Below are 18,079 nucleotides of genomic sequence, written 5' to 3'. Positions count from 1 at the left end.
CCATAAATTCCATCTATGAATTCCATCCATAAATCCCATCTATAAATTCCATCTATGAATTCCATCCATAAATTCCATCCATAAATTCCATCTATAAATTCCACCTATGAATTCCATCCATAAATTCCATCTATGAATTCCATCCATAAATTCCATCTATAAATTCCACTCATAAATTTAATCTATGAATTCCATCCATAAATTCCATCTATGAATTTCATCCATAAATTCCACCTATGAATTCCATCCATAAATTCCATCCATAATTCCTCTATGAATTCCATCCATAAATTCCATCTATGAATTCCATCCATAAATTCCATCTATAAATTCCACTCATAAATTTAATCTATGAATTCCATCCATAAATTCCATCTATGAATTTCATCCATAAATTCCATCCATAAATTCCATCCATGAATTCCATCCATAAATCCCATCTATAAATTCCATCCATAAATTCCATCTATGAATTCCATCCATGACTTCCATCCATAAATTCCATCCATAATTCCTCTATGAATTCCATCCATAAATTCCATCTATGAATTCCATCCATAAATTCCATCCATAAATTCCATCTATAAATTCCACCTATGAATTCCATCCATAAATTCCATCCATAATTCCTCTATGAATTCCATCCATAAATTCCATCCATAAATTCCATCCATAAATTCCACCTATGAATTCCATCCATAAATTCCATCTATAAATTCCATCTATGAATTCCATCCATAAATTCCATCCATAAATTCCGTCTATGAATTCCATCCATAAATTCCATCCATAAATCCCATCTACATATCCCATCTATAAATTCCATCTATAAATTCCGTCTATAAATTCCATCCATAAATTCCATCTATGAGATTTTTTACTTTTATTTTAATTTTTTAAAGTAAAAAATAATATATTTTATATATATTTATACATCGCGAGGAGTTTGTGTATCTGATACCTCCATATTTCCAACAGGGAACAAAAGCTCCAAGTTCGTATTCCATTTTTCATGACCACCTTAAGATTTTCGATTTTAAAATATTTTTTATTTTAGAATTTTAATATCTTTATAAAAATATATAAATATATGTATACATATATAATAAATAAATAAATAAATAAATAAATATATATATATATATATATATCTCCATACTTTTAACAGGGAACAAAATAAACCAAATTTTTTTTTTTAAAGAGCAAATTATTTGGCAAAATAGCATTATTTAAATCAAACACTTGTTTGCTTTAAATAGGTAAATCAGAATTTTCCATATCTTGATGCTAGATTTTATGTATATTTATACATCATGAAGATTTAATATGGATTTTAGTTTTATTTTAGATTTATTTTAGATTTTAGATTTTAAAATATTTTTTATTTTAGAATTTTTATATATTTATAAATAGATATAATTAGAAAGATATAATATAGATATAGTATATATAATATGTAATATGTAATATATAATATATAATATATAATATATAATATATAATATATATTTTTATATATAATATATGTAAACATATATTATATATTACATATATAATATATTATATATACTATATAAAATATATATAAAATATATAATATATATTATATATATAAAAAAAATATAATGTATCTCCATACTTTTAACAGGGAACAAAATTCCATTTCCCATGACCACCTTGGACTCACAATCTGGGGTGAAACTGGAGGCTTTTGGTGCAAAAAAAAAAGGAGAATTTTGTGACTTTCAGCAAAAATAAACCCAATTTTTTTTAAAAAAAAACCAAATTATTTGGCAAAATAGCTGGTATTTAACTAGTTTAAATAGTTGGTATTTAACTCAAACACTTGTTTGCTTTAAATCGGTAAATCAGAATTTTCCATCTTTTGAGGTTAACTTTATGTATATTTATACATCATGAAAATTTTATATAGATTTTATTTTATATATATATATATATATTTTTATATTTTTCAAATCTGTATCTCCTCATTCCATTTTCCTTGACCTCCATAAGGAAAAAAACCCAACAAATTCAATTTTTCCCAGCCTCGGGAATTGGGGAAATTTGGGATTTCGAGGCTGCTCCGAACCGATGGCGAGGGAACAAATCCTGGAGGATTTCCGGGAGCTCCGGAATTCCCAAATTCCCAAATTTTGGGGTTTTTTTTGGGAAACTTGCCTTGTGGTTGATGCGCTGGTGGTTGAGGGGGGTCCAGGAGCTGAGGCGGAGCCGGAGCGCGGATCCGTCCGGAATTTTGGGAGGCGCGAACGCCATGGGCAGGGCGGCTGAAAACGGGGAAAAAAAGGGGAAAAATGGGATTTTAATGAGGGAGCCAATGGAAGAAAGGTGGGAATTATCCCAGTGCCGTTCCTTCGTTTTTATGGGGAAAAATGGGATTTTAATGAGGGAGCCAAGGGAAGAAAGGTGGGAATTATCCCTGTGCTGTTCCTTCATTTTTATGGGAAAAATAGAATTTTAAGGAGGGATCAAATGGAAGAAAGGTGGAATTTATCCCTGTGCTGTTCCTTCATTTTTATGGGAAAAATAGAATTTTAATGAGGGAGCCAATGGAAGAGGTGGAATTTATCCCTGTGCCGTTCCTTCGTTTTTATGGGAAAAACCAGAATTTTAATGAGAGATCCAATGGAAGAGGTGGAATTTATCCCTGTGCCGTTCCTTCATTTTTATGGGAAAAATCAGAATTTTAATGAGGGATCCAATGGAAGAGGTGGAATTTATCCCTGTGCCATTCCTTCATTTTTATGGGAAAAATAGAATTTTAATGAGGGATCCAATGGAATAAAGGTGGAATTTATCCCTGTGCCGTTCCTTCATTTTTATGGGAAAAACCAGAATTTTAAGGAGGGATCCAATGGAAGAAAGATGGAATTTATCCCTGTGCCGTTCCTTCGTTTTTATGGGAAAAAATAGAATTTTAATGAGGGATCCAATGGAACAAAGGTGGAATTTATCCCTGTGCCGTTCCTTCTTTTTCATGGAAAAATTTTTAATTTTAAGAAGGAATCCAATGGAACAAAGGTGGGAATTATCCCTGTGCCGTTCCTTCATTTTTATGGGAAAAAATAAAATTTTAATGAGGGATCCAATGGAACAAAGGTGGAATTTATCCCTGTGCCGTTCCTTCATTTTCATGGAAAAATCTTTAATTTTAACAAGGGATCCAATGGAACAAAGGTGGGCGTTATCCCTGTGCCGTTCCTTCATTTTTATGGGAAAATTTTTAATTTTAACAAGGGATCCAATGGAACAAAGGTGGGCGTTATCCCTGTGCCGTTCCTTCATTTTTATGGGAAAAACCAAAATTTTAAGGAGGGATCCAATGGAACAAAGGTGGGAATTATCCCTGTGCCATTCCTTCGTTTTTATGGGAAAAAATAGAATTTTAAGAAGGAATCCAATGGAAGAAAGATGGGAATTATCCCTGTGCCATTCCTTCATTTTCATGGAAAAAAATAGAATTTTAAGAGAGAATCCAATGATTTCACAGCATTTTTTTTAAAAATAATTGTAATATATTTTTAAGGAATCCAATGGTTCCACAGCTCATTTTTTTTAGGGCGGAAAAACAAGATTTTAACCGGAATTTAATGATTTAACAGAATAAACGTGAGCGTTATCCCGGTGCCGTTCCTTGGTTTTTATGGGGAAATAAAAAATTAACGAGGAAATAAATGGCAAAAAATGGAGAAATAATTCAAAATTAAAGTGGGGTGAGGCTTTTTTGTGATTTCGTGTAGCTGCAACATCCATGAAATTAAAATCCTGGAATTGCTCAAGAACCAGCGGGAAATTCTTTTCCAACCCCAAAACATCCTGGAATTCTGGGATTTCCCACTGGAACCTTTGTGCACTAAGAAATAATTGAAATAATTAAGAAATAATTAAGAAATAATTAATTATTAAGCAGGTCTTCAATTTTTTCACCCTTAAAATTCCATTATTTTTGCACTAAAAAGGATTTTTCCACCCTTAAAACTCCTTGATTTTTGCAGGAAAAAGGGATTTTTCCAAATCTTCAGGATGTGGAAAAGTCTGTCAGAAAATTCAGGGATTGGGAAAAGTCTGTCTGAAAGGTCAAGATTTGGGAAAAACGTGTCTGAAAATTCAGGATTTGGGAAAAGTCTGAAAATTCAGGATTTGGGAAAAGTGTGTCTGAAAGTTCAGGATTTGGGAAAAAAGTGTCTGAAAATTCAGGATCTGGGAATTCTGTCTGGAACTTCAGGATTTGGGAAAAACGTGTCTGAAAATTCAGGATTTGGGAAAAGTCTGAAACTAGGATTTGGGAAAATTGTGACTGAAAATTCAGGATTTGGGGAAAATGTGACTGAAAATTCAGAATCTGGGAATTCTGTCTGGAACTTCAGATCTGGGAAAATCTGTGTGAAAATTCAGGATTTGGGAAAAATGTGAAACTTCAGGATCTGGGAAAAGTCTGTCTGAAACCTTCAGGATTTGGGAAAAATGAGTCTGAAAATTCAGAATTTGGGAAAAGTCTGAAACCTTCAGGATTTGGGAAAAGTCTGTCTGAAAATTCAGGATCTGGAAAAATCTGAAAATTCAGAATCTGGGAAAATTCTGAAACTGGGATTTGGGAAAATTCTGTCTGAATCTTCAGGATTTGGGAAAAATGTGTCTGAAAATTCAGGATTTGGGAAAAAACCTTCAGGATTTGGGAAAAGTGTTTCTGAAAGTTCAGGATCTGGAAAAGTCAGAAAATTCAGGATCTGGGAAAATTCTGAAACTGGGAATTTGGGAAAAGTCTGTCGGAAACTTCAGGATTTGGGAAAAACGTGTCTGAAACCTTTAGGATTTGGGAAAAATGTGTCTGAAAATTCAGGATTTGGGGAGAAAACCTTCAAGATTTGGGAAAAGTGTTTCTGAAAATTCAGGATTTGGGAAAAGCCTGAAACCTCCTCTGGAGGAGAAGTGGCGGGGCAGGCCTGGATCTTTGTCTCCATGTGCAGGACCCCATTATTATTATTATTATTATTATTATTATTATTCCATAATAATTCCACAATAATTCCATAATAATTCCACAATTATTCCACAATAATTCCACAATAATTCCATAATAATTCCACAATAATTCCATAAAGCTGCACAAGGCACGGAACTGCCTGGATTGGGGCGGATATTTGAGAATTCCGTGAAATTCCTCAAAGCTGGGGCTCGCTTAGGAGCTCATTCCTGGAATGGTTTGGTTGGGAAAAAAAAATTTAAAAATCACCAATTTCCACCTTTTTATCCATGGAAAAGCAGCTGGAATTCTGAGCAGCCGGCTGCCCAAAATAACGTCGCACAGATTGCTCCAGCTCCTTCTTCCCAACAGGAATTTGATGGAATTGGGCTCAGGTGATCCCAAAATATTCCAGCAGCAAAGAGGCAGGAGGGGAAGTTAACAAATAAACATCAGGAAAATGTTGGTTCCTCGCCCAAAGAGGAAAAGATATCGAAACAAAACGCCAAAAAAAAATTCCAAAAATCAATTTTCATTGTAAAAAAAAAATGAAATGTAGGAGCAGGTGGCAGGTATATCCATAAAGAGCACATCCCATTAACCAGGGGCGTTGGAATAATTTCCTTTAGCTGGGTTAATCTCTGCTTAAATTTATTATTTCTAGCAGAAATCTAGTTTATGCTGATCATTTTATTATCATTTTCATGGTTTTTGACAGCGTCTCTGCAGAAATGAAACCCTTGTGGCGCACGGAGCCCATCAATCCACGTGGCAGTAGAGGAGTTCGGCTGGGAATAAACTTTAAAAAATTTTAGGATTTAACCGATTTTGGAATTTAACTTGAGGAATCAAGCTCAAGTTAAAGGAGGAGGAGAGTAATTTTAATTGGAAATTGTAATATCAGAATAAAGAGCGCAGCGATGGGAGAAAGGAGTTAAGCAGCAGCAGGAAGAACCGGCAGGGCAGAGGGTGGATGGGGAAGGGCCTGGGGCTGAAATCAATAATCAATAATTTAAAATCAATAATCAATAATCAATAATCAATAATCAATAATCAATAGTCAAGAATCAAGAATCCAGCCAGGCTGGGATTTTCCCAAGGATTCCAGCGTGTTTTCCAAGCATTCCCTGAGATTTTTGGTCGCACGATCCCGCAGCACTGGGGACATCGCTGGGACCGGGGATTGTTCAGGCTGGGGAAACCCGCCGCGGTCAGCGACCGAAACCACAAAGCGATCCACGTCCCCAAGCGCCACATCCTCGTGCTTTGGGACATTTCCAGGGATGGGGAAGGATTCCAAGCTGCTCCAACGCTTGGCCACCCAAATATCCGAGCTGAGCGTGCCCTGGCACGGCTGGGGGCTGTTCCCTCTCCTCCTGTCCCTGTTCCCCGGAGCAGAGCCTGACCCCACCCCGCCTGTCCCCTCCTGTCAGGAGTTGTGCAGAGCCAGAAATTCCCCCTGAGCCTCCTTTTCTCCAGGCTGAGCCCCTTTCCAGCTCCCTCAGCCCCTCCTGGTGCTCCAGCCCCTTCCCCAGCTCCGTTCCCTTCCCTGGACACGCTCCAGCCCCTCAATGTCCTTCCACCGCCGGTTCCCGACCTTCCTCCCGGCACCCCGAGCCCCTCATCCCCTCCGCCTTCCGCACGGAGCTTGTGCCACCTCCCAGCGCATTCGGCACCCCCGCCGCCGTTCTGCCCCCGGGACGACGCTCCACACCCCCGGTGTCCCCGGAGATGCGTCCGCCCGTGCCGCTTCGCGGCCACACCGCCTCCCCCCGTGTCCCCCCGTGTCCCCCCGTGTCCCCCCGTGTCCCCCCGTGTCCCCTCACCTTCCTCCTCCCGCCTGCGGACGCCGCCTCCTCCTCCTCTTCCTCCTCCCCCCCCCACTTCCGCATCCCGTCGCCATGGCAACCCCCGGCGCCAGCCAATCAGCTCCCGCCTCCTGCTCCCGCCCGTCCGCATCCTGTCGCTATGGCAACGCCGGGGGACTCCAGCCAATCAGAGCCCCCCCAGCGGGGTTAGAGCGGCCGGGGGCTCCGATCTACCTAGCAACCAGCCCGGCGCGCTCTGATTGGCTGGGTGGTGAGGAGTGGGCGGGGCGAGGTGGCGCGGGGGCGTGGCCTCGCGAGGGGCGTGGCCGGGCGCCGCCGCCCGAGGAGCGCGCGCAGGAGCGTGAGGGCGGCGGGAGCCGCGCCGGTAATAACGGGGACACGGCGGGGCCGGGCAGGTAATAACGGGGACACGGCGGGGCCGGGGAGGTAGCGGGGACACGGCGGGGCCGGGGAGGTAACGGGGACACGGCGGGGCCACGCAGCGCCCTGCGGCCGGCAGCGCAGCCGGGGGGATGCCGGCCCTGAGCGCCGGGAACGGGCCGGACCCGCTCCCCGTGAGGGGATGCTGGCGCTGAGGGCTCCCCGTGCCGTAGGGCGGCGCGGCGGCCCCGGGAGGGAATGCGGGAGCCTCACCGCCCTTTGCTGGGGGCTCGGGGGATGGCGGAGCCTCACCGCCCCTCACTGAGGGCTGGGGGATGGCGGAGCCTCGCTGAGGGCTCGGTGATACCGGAGCCTTACTGAGGGCTCGGGGGTATGGCGGAGCCTCACCGCCCCTCACTGAGGGCTCGGGGGTGTCGGAGCCTCGTCGCCCTGTGCTGAGGGCTCCGGGCATGGCGGAGCCTCACCGCTCTTTGCTGAGGGCTCGGGGGTGCCGGAGCCTCCCTGAGGGCTCGGTGATACCGGAGCCTCACCGCTCTTTGCTGAGGGCTCGGGGGTGCCGGAGCCTCGCTGAGGGCTGGGGGGTACCGGAGCCTCGTCGCCCTGTGCTGAGGGCTGGGGGATGGCGGAGCCTCACTGAGGGCTCGGGGGATGGCGGAGTCTCCCTGAGGGTTCGGGGGATGGCGGAGCCTCACCGCTCTTTGCTGAGGGCTCGGGAGTGCCAGAGCCTCGCTGAGGGCTCGGTGATACCGGAGCCTCACCGCCCCTCACTGAGGGCTCGGGGGTGCCGGAGCCTCGCCGCTCTTTGCTGAAGATTCGGGGGGTGCCGGAGCCTCACCGCTCTGTGCTGAGGGCTCGGGGGTGCCGGAGCCTCACGGCTCTTTGCTGAAGATTCGGGGGAGCCTCACGGCTCTGTGCTGAAGATTCGGGGGAGCCTCACGGCTCTGTGCTGAAGATTCGGGGGAGCCGGAGCCTCACGGCTCTTTGCTGAGGGCTCGGGGGTACCGGAGCCTCCCTGAGGGCTCGGGGGTGCCGGAGCCTCACGGCTCTTTGCTGAAGATTCGGTGATACCGGAGTCTCACGGCTCTTTGCTGAAGATTCGGTGATACCGGAGTCTCACGGCTCTTTGCTGAAGATTCGGTGATACCGGAGTCTCACGGCTCTTTGCCGAAGATTCGGGGGAGCCGGATCCTCACGGCTCTCTGCTGAGGGCTCGGGGGTGCCGGAGCCTCGCTGAGGGTTCGGGGGTGCCGGAGCCTCGCTGAGGGCTCGGGGGATGGCGGAGCCTCACCGCTCTTTGCTGAAGATTCGGGGGTGCCTCGCGGCTCTGTGCTGAAGATTCGGGGGTGCCGGAGCCTCGCCGCTCTTTGCTGAGGGCTCGGGAGTGCCGGCGCTGTCCCTGCGCTCGCCGGATTTCTCCGGGCACGCCGTGACAAACCTGTCCCTCCATCCCTGCCCGTGCTGCGGGGTTTGGGGTTAGAGGAGCTATTCCACGATCCCGTGACAAACATGGGAAAGGATTGGGGTTGTTTCTGCATTTTTATGGATTCCTTTCTGGAAAAGGATTGGGTTGTTTCTGCCTTTCCATGGATTCCTTTCTGGAAAAGGATTGGGTTGTTTCTGCCTTTCCATGGATTCCGTGACAAACATGGGAAAGGATTGGGGTTGTTTCTGCCTTTCCATGGATTCCGTGACAAACATGGGAAAGGATTGGGTTGTTTCTGCCTTTCCATGGATTCTGTGACAAACATGGGAAAGGATTGGGGTTGCTTCTGCATTTCTATGGATTCCGTGACAAACATGGGAAAGGACTGGGGTTGCTTCTGCATTTCTATGGATTCCGTGACAAACATGGGAAAGGATTGGGGTTGCTTCTGCATTTCTATGGATTCCGTGACAAACATGGGAAAGGACTGGGTTGTTTCTGCCTTTGCATGGATTCCGTGACAAACATGGAAAAGGATTGGGGTTGTTTCTGCCTTTCCATGGATTCCGTGACAAACCTGAAAACGCTTGGGTTGTTTCTGCCTTTGCATGGATTCCTTCCTGGAAAAGGATTGGGTTGTTTCTGCCTTTCCATCCTCCCTCTGTGCTCCTCCTTGAAATAAGGGATGTGGGGGATTATGGTGTGGTGCAGGAGCGGAACAGCGCTGGGGCTGCTTTCCCACTGAGTAATTCATTAGAATGGAGTTGGGAGAATTAATTTCTTCTCCTTTTGTGGGTGGGAAAGGGTTGGGGAAGTGCAATGAATGAGTTCCTCTCCTTTCTCCAGGGTCGGAATTGGGTGGGGAATGGCTGAGAGGACATTTTCCTCTGGTTTGTTGTTTTATCTCCCCATTTCTCTGGGAATGGGGAATTAATCCCATCCTTTCATTCTAAAGCCTGATGAGCTTTTCTTTTTCCTGATTGCTCCCTGAGGGCCTTGGAAATTTAGTTTTTGGGGAAAAAAAAACAACTCCTTGTGGGAATCAACCCTTTCTCCTCATGATTTTCACTCTTTATAATAATTGTATGTGCATGTCTTAATTAATCCTTTCCAGCAAGAATGGGATGGGCTTCTCCTGCTGATAAATAATGTAAAAATCCACAACCACAGGAACAAACTGCTCCTTTTGCCTGCGTTTCATTTCCAGTGGTGGCAGGGGAGGCCTCCTCTCCTCCTTTCATCCCTGGTGTCGTCGAAAGTGTTTTGTTTTTCTGTACATACAAAAATAACCACAAAATCTCCTCTGCAGAGGCTTAACAAAGAGTGCACAAACTGGATCTGTGGCGAGGAGCTCTCCTGACACTGAGGGTTGCTGATTACAGCACCAATTAACGCATCACCCACGGGCTGCTGTGGCTCCTTTCGCAATGGAATCCTTCTCTTTTTGCTTCTTTTCACCCGGAATTATTTCAGTTTTCCCAGGGCCAGGTTGTCCATTTTGCTGCACTTCCCCTCCTCCTAATACATCCTTAATTTTATTTATGATACTCAAATGGTTATCTTAAATATGATATTTTTTTCTGCTTTTTGCATAGTTAAAACTTTTTTTTTTTCCTTTGTAGCTCATTGAATCTTTGTTTTTGCATGATTTCTTGTGGGGAAGGCAGAGGAGAGGTGGATGTGTTTGGATCCTGCTGTTTTGTGTGTCATTAATATGAATTCCATGGAGCATTCTTGGACTTTTTCCCAAAACTCCACATCCTGACCTGGATTTGCCCAGTTTTTGTGGTGCAGACTTTAAGTGGTGCGAGCACAGTTCATTTTAGGTTGCTTCTGAACCTTTTTTGGGAAGGTTTTTTTACAGATCACTGTGATCACACCTCAATTAGAGTGAGCAATAAAAAAATTCCCTTGCTCATCCACTCTGCAAGGTGACCTCCCTCAAACTAGAGAATAGAATCCTTTGGAGTTAATTGAGGAGAAACGAAAGGAAAACAGTGAAATTGTGATTCCAGGGTTCTAGAGATGCCAACAAACTCAAAAAGCTTTTTTTAAATTTTCTTTTGAATTTTGGGGAGCTGTTGTTAAACCCAAGGGAATGGATTCCAAGGGCGATCAAGCCCCTTGTCCCACATGGGATCACACACTGGTTTGGGTTGGAAGGGGCCACTTCTTCCCAAACTTTCTGCCAGGGAACTTCCCAAAACAGAGCAGGAATTGCTTTTATCTGCCTGTAACTCCTGCTCAGGACTTGGGGATGTCAGGAAAGCTCCAGGCTGGTGATGCTCCCTGGGCAGGTGGGGAAGTTCAGCTCCTCCTTTCTTCCCAGAGCTGCCAAATTGCTGTATAATCCACCTGAAAAATTACATTTTTTCACTCACAGGGACACAACTTTTCAAGCTCACATCATCTTGAAACTGGCCTAAAACCAGGGCTGGTTGCACAGAACATTTGTTAAATGTTCTGCTTGGTTTGGATCTCTTTAAACTCCATGTGCTGACTCCTCCCAGCACCATTTCCTTCAGAACAGGAGCTGAGATTTGAGCTCTGTTCTACCACTCCAGGTGTGTAGGTAGTTCTCTTTTTCCTTATTTTTTTTTTTTTTTGGCTCATGGTTTGTTTTTCCTGTCTTTGGAGCTTCTCCAATTTCTATTTTCTCCCTTATTTCAGTGCTGCCTCAGCCACGACTTCCCCTGTGAGAGGAAGAAGCAAATCTGTCAATAAACTGAATTTAACGTGGTTATCTTTAGCAGCTTGGTCTTTTTTTTATTCTTTCCCCTCCTTTTTGCATGTTTGTTTTTAACCAGCCTGTCTCCAAAAAGCTCCAGCCAAACCCTTTCCCAGCTCACAGAAAAGCCCAGAATTGTTTAGGTTGGAAGGAACCCCACGAAATTATCCAGTCCAACCCACAAACTGCACTGAGGGTTTAAAACCTTTGTTTTTCTGACCATAAAATGGGCCTGTGTAAATAAAAATAAGCATGTCTGGAAATTAAATTCTTCCTATCTCTCACTACAGGCAGAAAGGAAAAACTTTTTCCAAGGAAAAACTCTGTTCTCTCAAGATTGGGAATCTGTTCAGATCTGTGGTTGCTTGCTTTTGGGAATCCTGATGGAATATTTGGGGTTTTCTAAATTTCTGTTACTTCCTTAACAATAATTCACTTTAAAGCATCTACTTAGAGACTGGATTTTGCAAGTTTTACCGTTGCAAGACAAAATGATTGTTAAAAATGTGCTTTTTTTTTTTTTGCACTCTTGGGGCTCTGCGAATGGAGAGGAGCATGGACGTGTGCAATTAAAACGGGTTTGGCACAACAACGCCACCAAAGAAAAAAAAGCAGATTAAAATGCCACATGTGAGCCCAGCTAGCCAAACCTCCCTGGGCAGGCCAGTGGGGCGAGCTGGGACTTGTGGGGTTGGTGGTGCTGGTGACTGGATTTGTGTTTTTGTTTTATAATTATTCCTCAGGAGCACCGAGATGCTGTCGGTGTGAGTGAGTCACAAACAGCCTGGTTTCACTGTGGGCCTTGCTAAAAATATCCTAATCGCTCTGACCCCCACCTTTTCACCATTTTTTGGGTGCTTTTCTCCCGTTGGATTTTTCTGCCTTCCGTTCAATTCCTCCAGAAATTAAAAAAAAAAAAATCAGGATTAAAACCTGCAGAAGGACCTCGTAGGAAAACTTGAAGCAGTTTGTCTGCCAGCTGAGGAGCTGAGAGGTAAAATATAAAATATTTTCATGGATTCCCAGGTATCTCAGTGTGTTCTCTCTGCTGTCTTTTGTGCTCCAGGTTTTCCAGGAGAAAAAAAGAAAGAAAAACTCAGGAAACCCCTGGAGCGCTGCCCTGTCACCATGGGCTCCACAGTGTGGGAATGTGGGTGAAAACTCAAGATTTAATTCACACCAGAGGACTGAGAAGGGGCAAAAAAAGAGAAAAATTCCACCTGGAACCTGCCTGGACCGAGCTGAGGATGCTGAACACAGAAACTCTTCCAGCTGGGAGGAGCCTGGAGCGAAGGCTGACGGAATTGTGGTGAAAATTTGGGATCCGTGAGGAGCCTCCGGGGGGGAAGGATGGCTGTGGGCTGGCTGCTCTGCTGCCTCTGGATTTTGGGGGGCTGCGTGACCCCCACAGCGGGGCACAGCCTCTTCTCCTGCGAGCCCATCGTCCTCAGGATGTGCCAGGACCTGCCCTACAACTCCACCTTCATGCCCAACCTCCTCAACCACTACGACCAGCACACTGCGGCTCTGGCCATGGAGGTAAACCGTAAAAATTGATTTATTTTCATTACTATTCCCTTGTAATCTGTTCTTGTTAATATGTATTTGTTATTTTCTTAAATACGTCTTTATATATTGAATTTCGGCCTTTAATAATGATAATAATGTCAATGATTTCACCAATAGATTGAATTTCGGCCTTTGATAATAATAATGTCAATGATTTCACCAATAGATTGAATTTCGGCCTTTGATAATAATAATGTCAATGATTTCACCAATAGATTGAATTTCGGCCTTTAATAATGATAATGTCAATGATTTCACCAGTAAAAACAGAATAATAATAATATATATTTGTTATTTTCATAAATGTGTCTTTATATATTGAATTTTGGCCTTTAATCATAATAATAATGTCAATGATTTCACCAATAGATTGAATTTCGGCCTTTAATAATAATAATGTCAATGATTTCACCAATAGATTGAATTTTGGCCTTTAATAATGATAATGTCAATGATGTCACCAATAGATTGAATTTCGGCCTTTAATCATAATAATAATGTCAATGATGTCACCAATAGATTGAATTTCGGCCTTTAATAATAATAATAATGTCAATGATGTCACCAATAGATTGAATTTCGGCCTTTAATAATAATAATAATGTCAATGATTTCACCAATAGATTGAATTTCGGCCTTTGATAATAATAATAATAATAATAATGTCAATGATTTCACCAATAGATTGAATTTCGGCCTTTAATAATAATGTCAATGGTTTCACCAATAGATTGAATTTCGGCCTTTAATAATAATAATAATGACAATGGTTTCACCAATATATTGAATTTCGGCCTTTAATAATAATAATAATGTCAATGATTTCACCAATAGATTGAATTTCGGCCTTTGATAATAATAATGTCAATGATTTCACCAATAGATTGAATTTCGGCCTTTAATAATAATGTCAGTGGTTTCACCAGTAAAAACAGAATAATAATAATATATATTTGTTATTTTCATAAATGTGTCTTTATATATTGAATTTCGGCCTTTAATAATAATAATAATGTCAATGATTTCACCAATATATTGAATTTTGGCCTTTAATAATAATAATGTCAATGATTTCACCAATAGATTGAATTTCGGCCTTTAATAATAATAATAATAATGTCAATGATTTCACCAATAATTGATAACAGAATCCAAAAGGAGAAGGAAAAAAAAATTAAGGTGATGAATAATTCAAATATAACCCCAAATATCATATTTTAATAGTCAAAATATTCCATTACTACAGGTGCTGTCTAATTGAATATCACTGAGTGGGGAATGCTTATTTTAAATACCCAAAGTCTGATTTAAACAAGACTTTTCCAGTCAATTTTCCATCCTACTCAAGGAGTTTCCTCATTTGGTGTTCTGTGATGAGACTAAAAAGAATGGAAATTCAGAATATTAAGGTATTCTATGATAAAACTAAAAAAAAAAAGGAAATTCAGAATATTAAGATTTCTGTGATGAGAGAAAAAAGAATGGAAATTCAGAATATTAAAGTATTCTGTGATAAAACTACAAAAAAAGGAAATTCAGAATATTAAGGTATTCTTTGATAGGACTAAAAATAATGGAAATTCAAAATACTAAGATATTCTGTGGTAAGACTAAAATGAATGGAAATTCAGAATATTAAGATATTCTTTGATAGGGCTAAAAATAATGGAAATTCGGAATATTAAGATATGATGTGGTAAGACTAAAATGAATGGAAATTCAGAGTGTTAAAGTATTCTGTGATAAAACAAAAAAAAAAAAAGGAAATTCAGAATATTAAGGTATTCTTTGATAGGATTAAAATGAATGGAAATCCAGAATATTAAGGTATTCTTTGATAGGACTAAAAATAATGGAAATTCAGAATATTAAAGTATTCTGTGATAAAACTAAAAGGAAATCCAGAATATTAAGGTATTCTTTGATAGGACTGAAAAGAATGGAAATTCAGAATATTAAAGTATTCTGTGATAAAACTAAAAGGAAATCCAGAATATTAAGGTATTCTTTGATAGGACTAAAAAGAATGGAAATTCAGAATATTAAGATATTCTGTGATAAAACTAAAAAAACAAAGGAAATTCAGAATTTTAAGGTATTCTTCGATAAGACCAAAATGAATGAAAATTCAGAATATTAATCAAGTTCTTGCTCTGAACCTGTGCACAATTCCATGAGGGGTTTGTGCAGGTTTGATTTGTATTTTTTAAAGTACTTTGTGGGTAAATCTGGGAGAAATGAAAGAATAATGTTGTTTTTTCATCTTGGAATGCTCTTCCTGACAGCACAAAACCTGAATTTCATTGTTCTTGTCGAATAATAGAAAGCTTTGGCTTTGTGTGGTTTGTGTGTAGAAGGGTTTGGGGTTAAATGTTTTTTAATGTTTTTAAAAATTGAGGTTCTTTCCCAAAAAATTTCTTTGGAGAAACTGAGGCCTTGGATTGCAGGAGCTCCTTTGGGTCTGCAGGTTCTGATTATCCTGGACATGAAGCAAAAGGAGTGAATTTTGGGGAGAAATCAAGAAAAATGAGTGAATTTTGGGGAGAAATCAAGAAAAATGAGTGAATTTTGGAATTTTGTTGTGAAACAGAGCAAGAGGAGTGAATTTTGTGGTGAAATAGAGCGAAATTAGTGATTTTTATTGTAAAACAGAGCAAAAGGGGTGAATTTTGTGGTGAAATCAAGCAAAATGAGTGATTTTTATTGTAAAACAGAGCAAAAGGGGTGAATTTTGTGGTGAAATCAAGCAAAATGAGTGATTTTTATTGTAAAACAGGAAAAGGAGTGAATTTTGTGGTGAAATCAAGCAAAGTGAGTGAATTTTATTGTAAAACAGGAAAAGGAGTGAATTTTGTGGTGAAATCAAGCAAAATGAGTGATTTTTATTGTAAAACAGAGCAAAAGGGGTGAATTTTGTGGTGAAATCAAGGAAAATGAGTGATTTTTGTGGTGAAATAGAGCAAAATTAGTGATTTCTATTGTAAAACGGAGCAAAAGGGGTGAATTTCATGGTGAAATTGAGCAAAAGGAGTGAATTTTGTGGTGAAATTGAGGAAAATGAATGAATTTTATTGTAAAACAGGAAAAAGAGTGAATTTTGTGGTGAAATAGAGCCAAATCAGTGATTTTTATTGTAAAACAGAGCAAAAGGAGTAAATTTTGTTGTGAAATCGAGCAAAAGGAGTGATTTTTTAGTGCAAGCGAGCAAAAGGAGTGAATTTTTTGTGAAATAGAGTGAAATGAGTGATTTTTATTGCAAAACAGAGCAAAAGGAGTGAATTTTGTGGTGAAATAGAGTGAAATTAGTGATTTTCATTGCAAAACAGAGCAAAAGGAGTGAATTTTGTGGTGAAATCGAGCAAAAGGGGTGAATTTTCTGGTGAAATAGAGTGAAATTAGTGATTTTCATTGCAAAACAGAGCAAAAGGAGTAAATTTTCTGGTGAAATTGAGCACAATGGGTGAATTTTATTGTAAAACAGAGGAAAAGAAGTGAATTTTGTGGTGAAATTGAGCAAAAGGGGTGAATTTTGTGGTGAAATAGAGTGAAATTAGTGATTTTCATTGCAAAACAGAGCAAAAGGGGTGAATTTTGTGGTGGAATAGAGCGAAATTAGTGATTTTTATTGCAAAACAGAGCAAAAGGAGTAAATTTTGTTGTGAAATTGAGCACAATGGGTGAATTTTATTGTAAAACAGAGGAAAAGGAGTGAATTTTCTGGTGAAATCGAGCTAAATTAGTGATTTTCATTGCAAAACAGAGCAAAAGGGGTGAATTTTCTGGTGAAATCGAGCAAAAGGACTGAATTTTGTGGTGAAATCAAGCAAAAGGACTGAATTTTTTGGTGAAATAGAACAAAAGGAGTGAATTTTGTTGTGAACTGGAGCGAAATTAGTGAATTTTGTTGCAGAATTCCCAGAGGCTCCGGAGTGTCCCAGGAGGGGCTGGACCGGGATGGGATTTAAGGGCCCTTCCACCCAAACCATGCTGCAGCTCAGGAATTTCATTTATTTATTTATTCCCAACCTATTTTAACCATTTTTTTCCCTGCTTTCCTTCAGTTCCCCTCTGACTGTGCTGTTGCCAAACCCTGCTGAGGTTTTGGGAGACTCAGTTTTTCCCTCTCCGGATGGAATCCTTCCTGCTCTCCCTGCAGTGTCCTTCTCCAAGTGCTGCCTCTCCTTCCTGCAATTCTGCTCCTTCATTCCTGGGATAATTTAAATTCCCTTCCCCTCTCCCTTTTTTTTTTTTTTTCCCCACCTTGTCCAGGGCACATCACACCATTAATGATTTAAAATCCCATTTTTCCCCCGATAACAGCCAACATCCTGCTCATTTTTTCAGCCTTTTCGTTGCTTTCAGCCAACTGTCAGAAACATAATTTTTATTTAAAACCCATTTGCTGAAAGGAATAATTCCGTGTAGCCAGAACGATCCTGGTGCAATTATCCCGATTTTTGTGGGAGCTTTTTGCCGTGGAAAAGGGGGGAACTGAGGAGGGCTCAGCGTGGTTTCTGCGGTGCAAAAACTCGATTTAAAAGCAGAAATTACCTGGCACAAAAGGCTGCAGTTCACACCAAAGCCATTCATGCGTGGGTGTGTTTAACACTCCCTTTTTGCCAAAAAAAATCAGCTTTTAAGGCGGTAATTCCAGGCTGGGGAGGGATCATGGGCCACTTCCGAGTGAAGGTGAATGCTGTGAGGAAAACAAATTTTCATCAAGATTCAATTCTCTCAATTCTGAGCTTTGGGAAGCAAAAAAAGGACTGAAAACCCACAGCTTTTCATAAATATGTTCCCATTCCTTGCGTTAACTTAGATTACACTTTAATGTAGATTTAAAAAGAGGGAATATTTTTATTATTTGGCTTTTTAGGTGTTATTTCATTGTGGAGCACTCAGATGCTGGGCTGTGAAATATTCACGTTGCATTGTGGATTTTCTGGGAACATCTCTGGCCTCCAAGTCCCCTCCCTGGTTGCTGTGAACATAAAATAATGTAGAAACAGAATCAGGGGGATTCATTTTTGTGTAAAGAGGTTTCCAGAACCTCTTTTTCACAGCAATTCCTGATTAAAAAAAAAAAAAAAAAGAAATTCAGCTGGTTTGTACTGAAAAATGTGCAATAAAACAGAGCAGAGGTGAAGCAAAAACGAGAATTATTG

General features: G+C 41.1%; 3 protein-coding genes across 3 annotated transcripts in view; 2 read left to right on the top strand and 1 right to left on the bottom strand.

Annotated features, from left to right (window-relative positions):
* FBXO16 (F-box protein 16) overlaps positions 1-6,943 on the bottom strand; it is a 49,929-nt gene extending 42,986 nt beyond the window's left edge. Inside the window, exons 1-2 of the mRNA XM_077781773.1 lie at positions 6,811-6,943; positions 2,182-2,288 (exon numbers count right to left, since the gene is read on the bottom strand). Of these exons, the coding sequence (XP_077637899.1) occupies positions 2,182-2,288; positions 6,811-6,943 (240 nt within the window). The remainder of the gene's footprint in view (positions 1-2,181; positions 2,289-6,810) is intronic.
* Positions 6,944-7,094: 151 nt separating this feature from the next.
* The window catches only part of FZD3 (frizzled class receptor 3), a 55,915-nt gene continuing 44,930 nt past the window's right edge, over positions 7,095-18,079 (top strand). The window contains exons 1-2 of the mRNA XM_077782484.1: positions 7,095-7,208; positions 12,412-12,884. Coding sequence (XP_077638610.1) covers positions 12,696-12,884 — 189 coding nt within the window. The 5' untranslated portion in view covers positions 7,095-7,208; positions 12,412-12,695. The remainder of the gene's footprint in view (positions 7,209-12,411; positions 12,885-18,079) is intronic.
* Positions 17,583-18,079, top strand: part of LOC144246092 (uncharacterized) — a 3,399-nt gene continuing 2,902 nt past the window's right edge. Inside the window, exon 1 of the mRNA XM_077782527.1 lies at positions 17,583-17,612. Coding sequence (XP_077638653.1) covers positions 17,583-17,612 — 30 coding nt within the window. The remainder of the gene's footprint in view (positions 17,613-18,079) is intronic.

Source organism: Lonchura striata, chromosome 3 (genome assembly GCF_046129695.1).
Source record: "Lonchura striata isolate bLonStr1 chromosome 3, bLonStr1.mat, whole genome shotgun sequence".
Lineage (NCBI taxonomy): Eukaryota > Metazoa > Chordata > Aves > Passeriformes > Estrildidae > Lonchura > Lonchura striata.
This window is presented reverse-complemented; position numbering and strand designations above follow the sequence as displayed.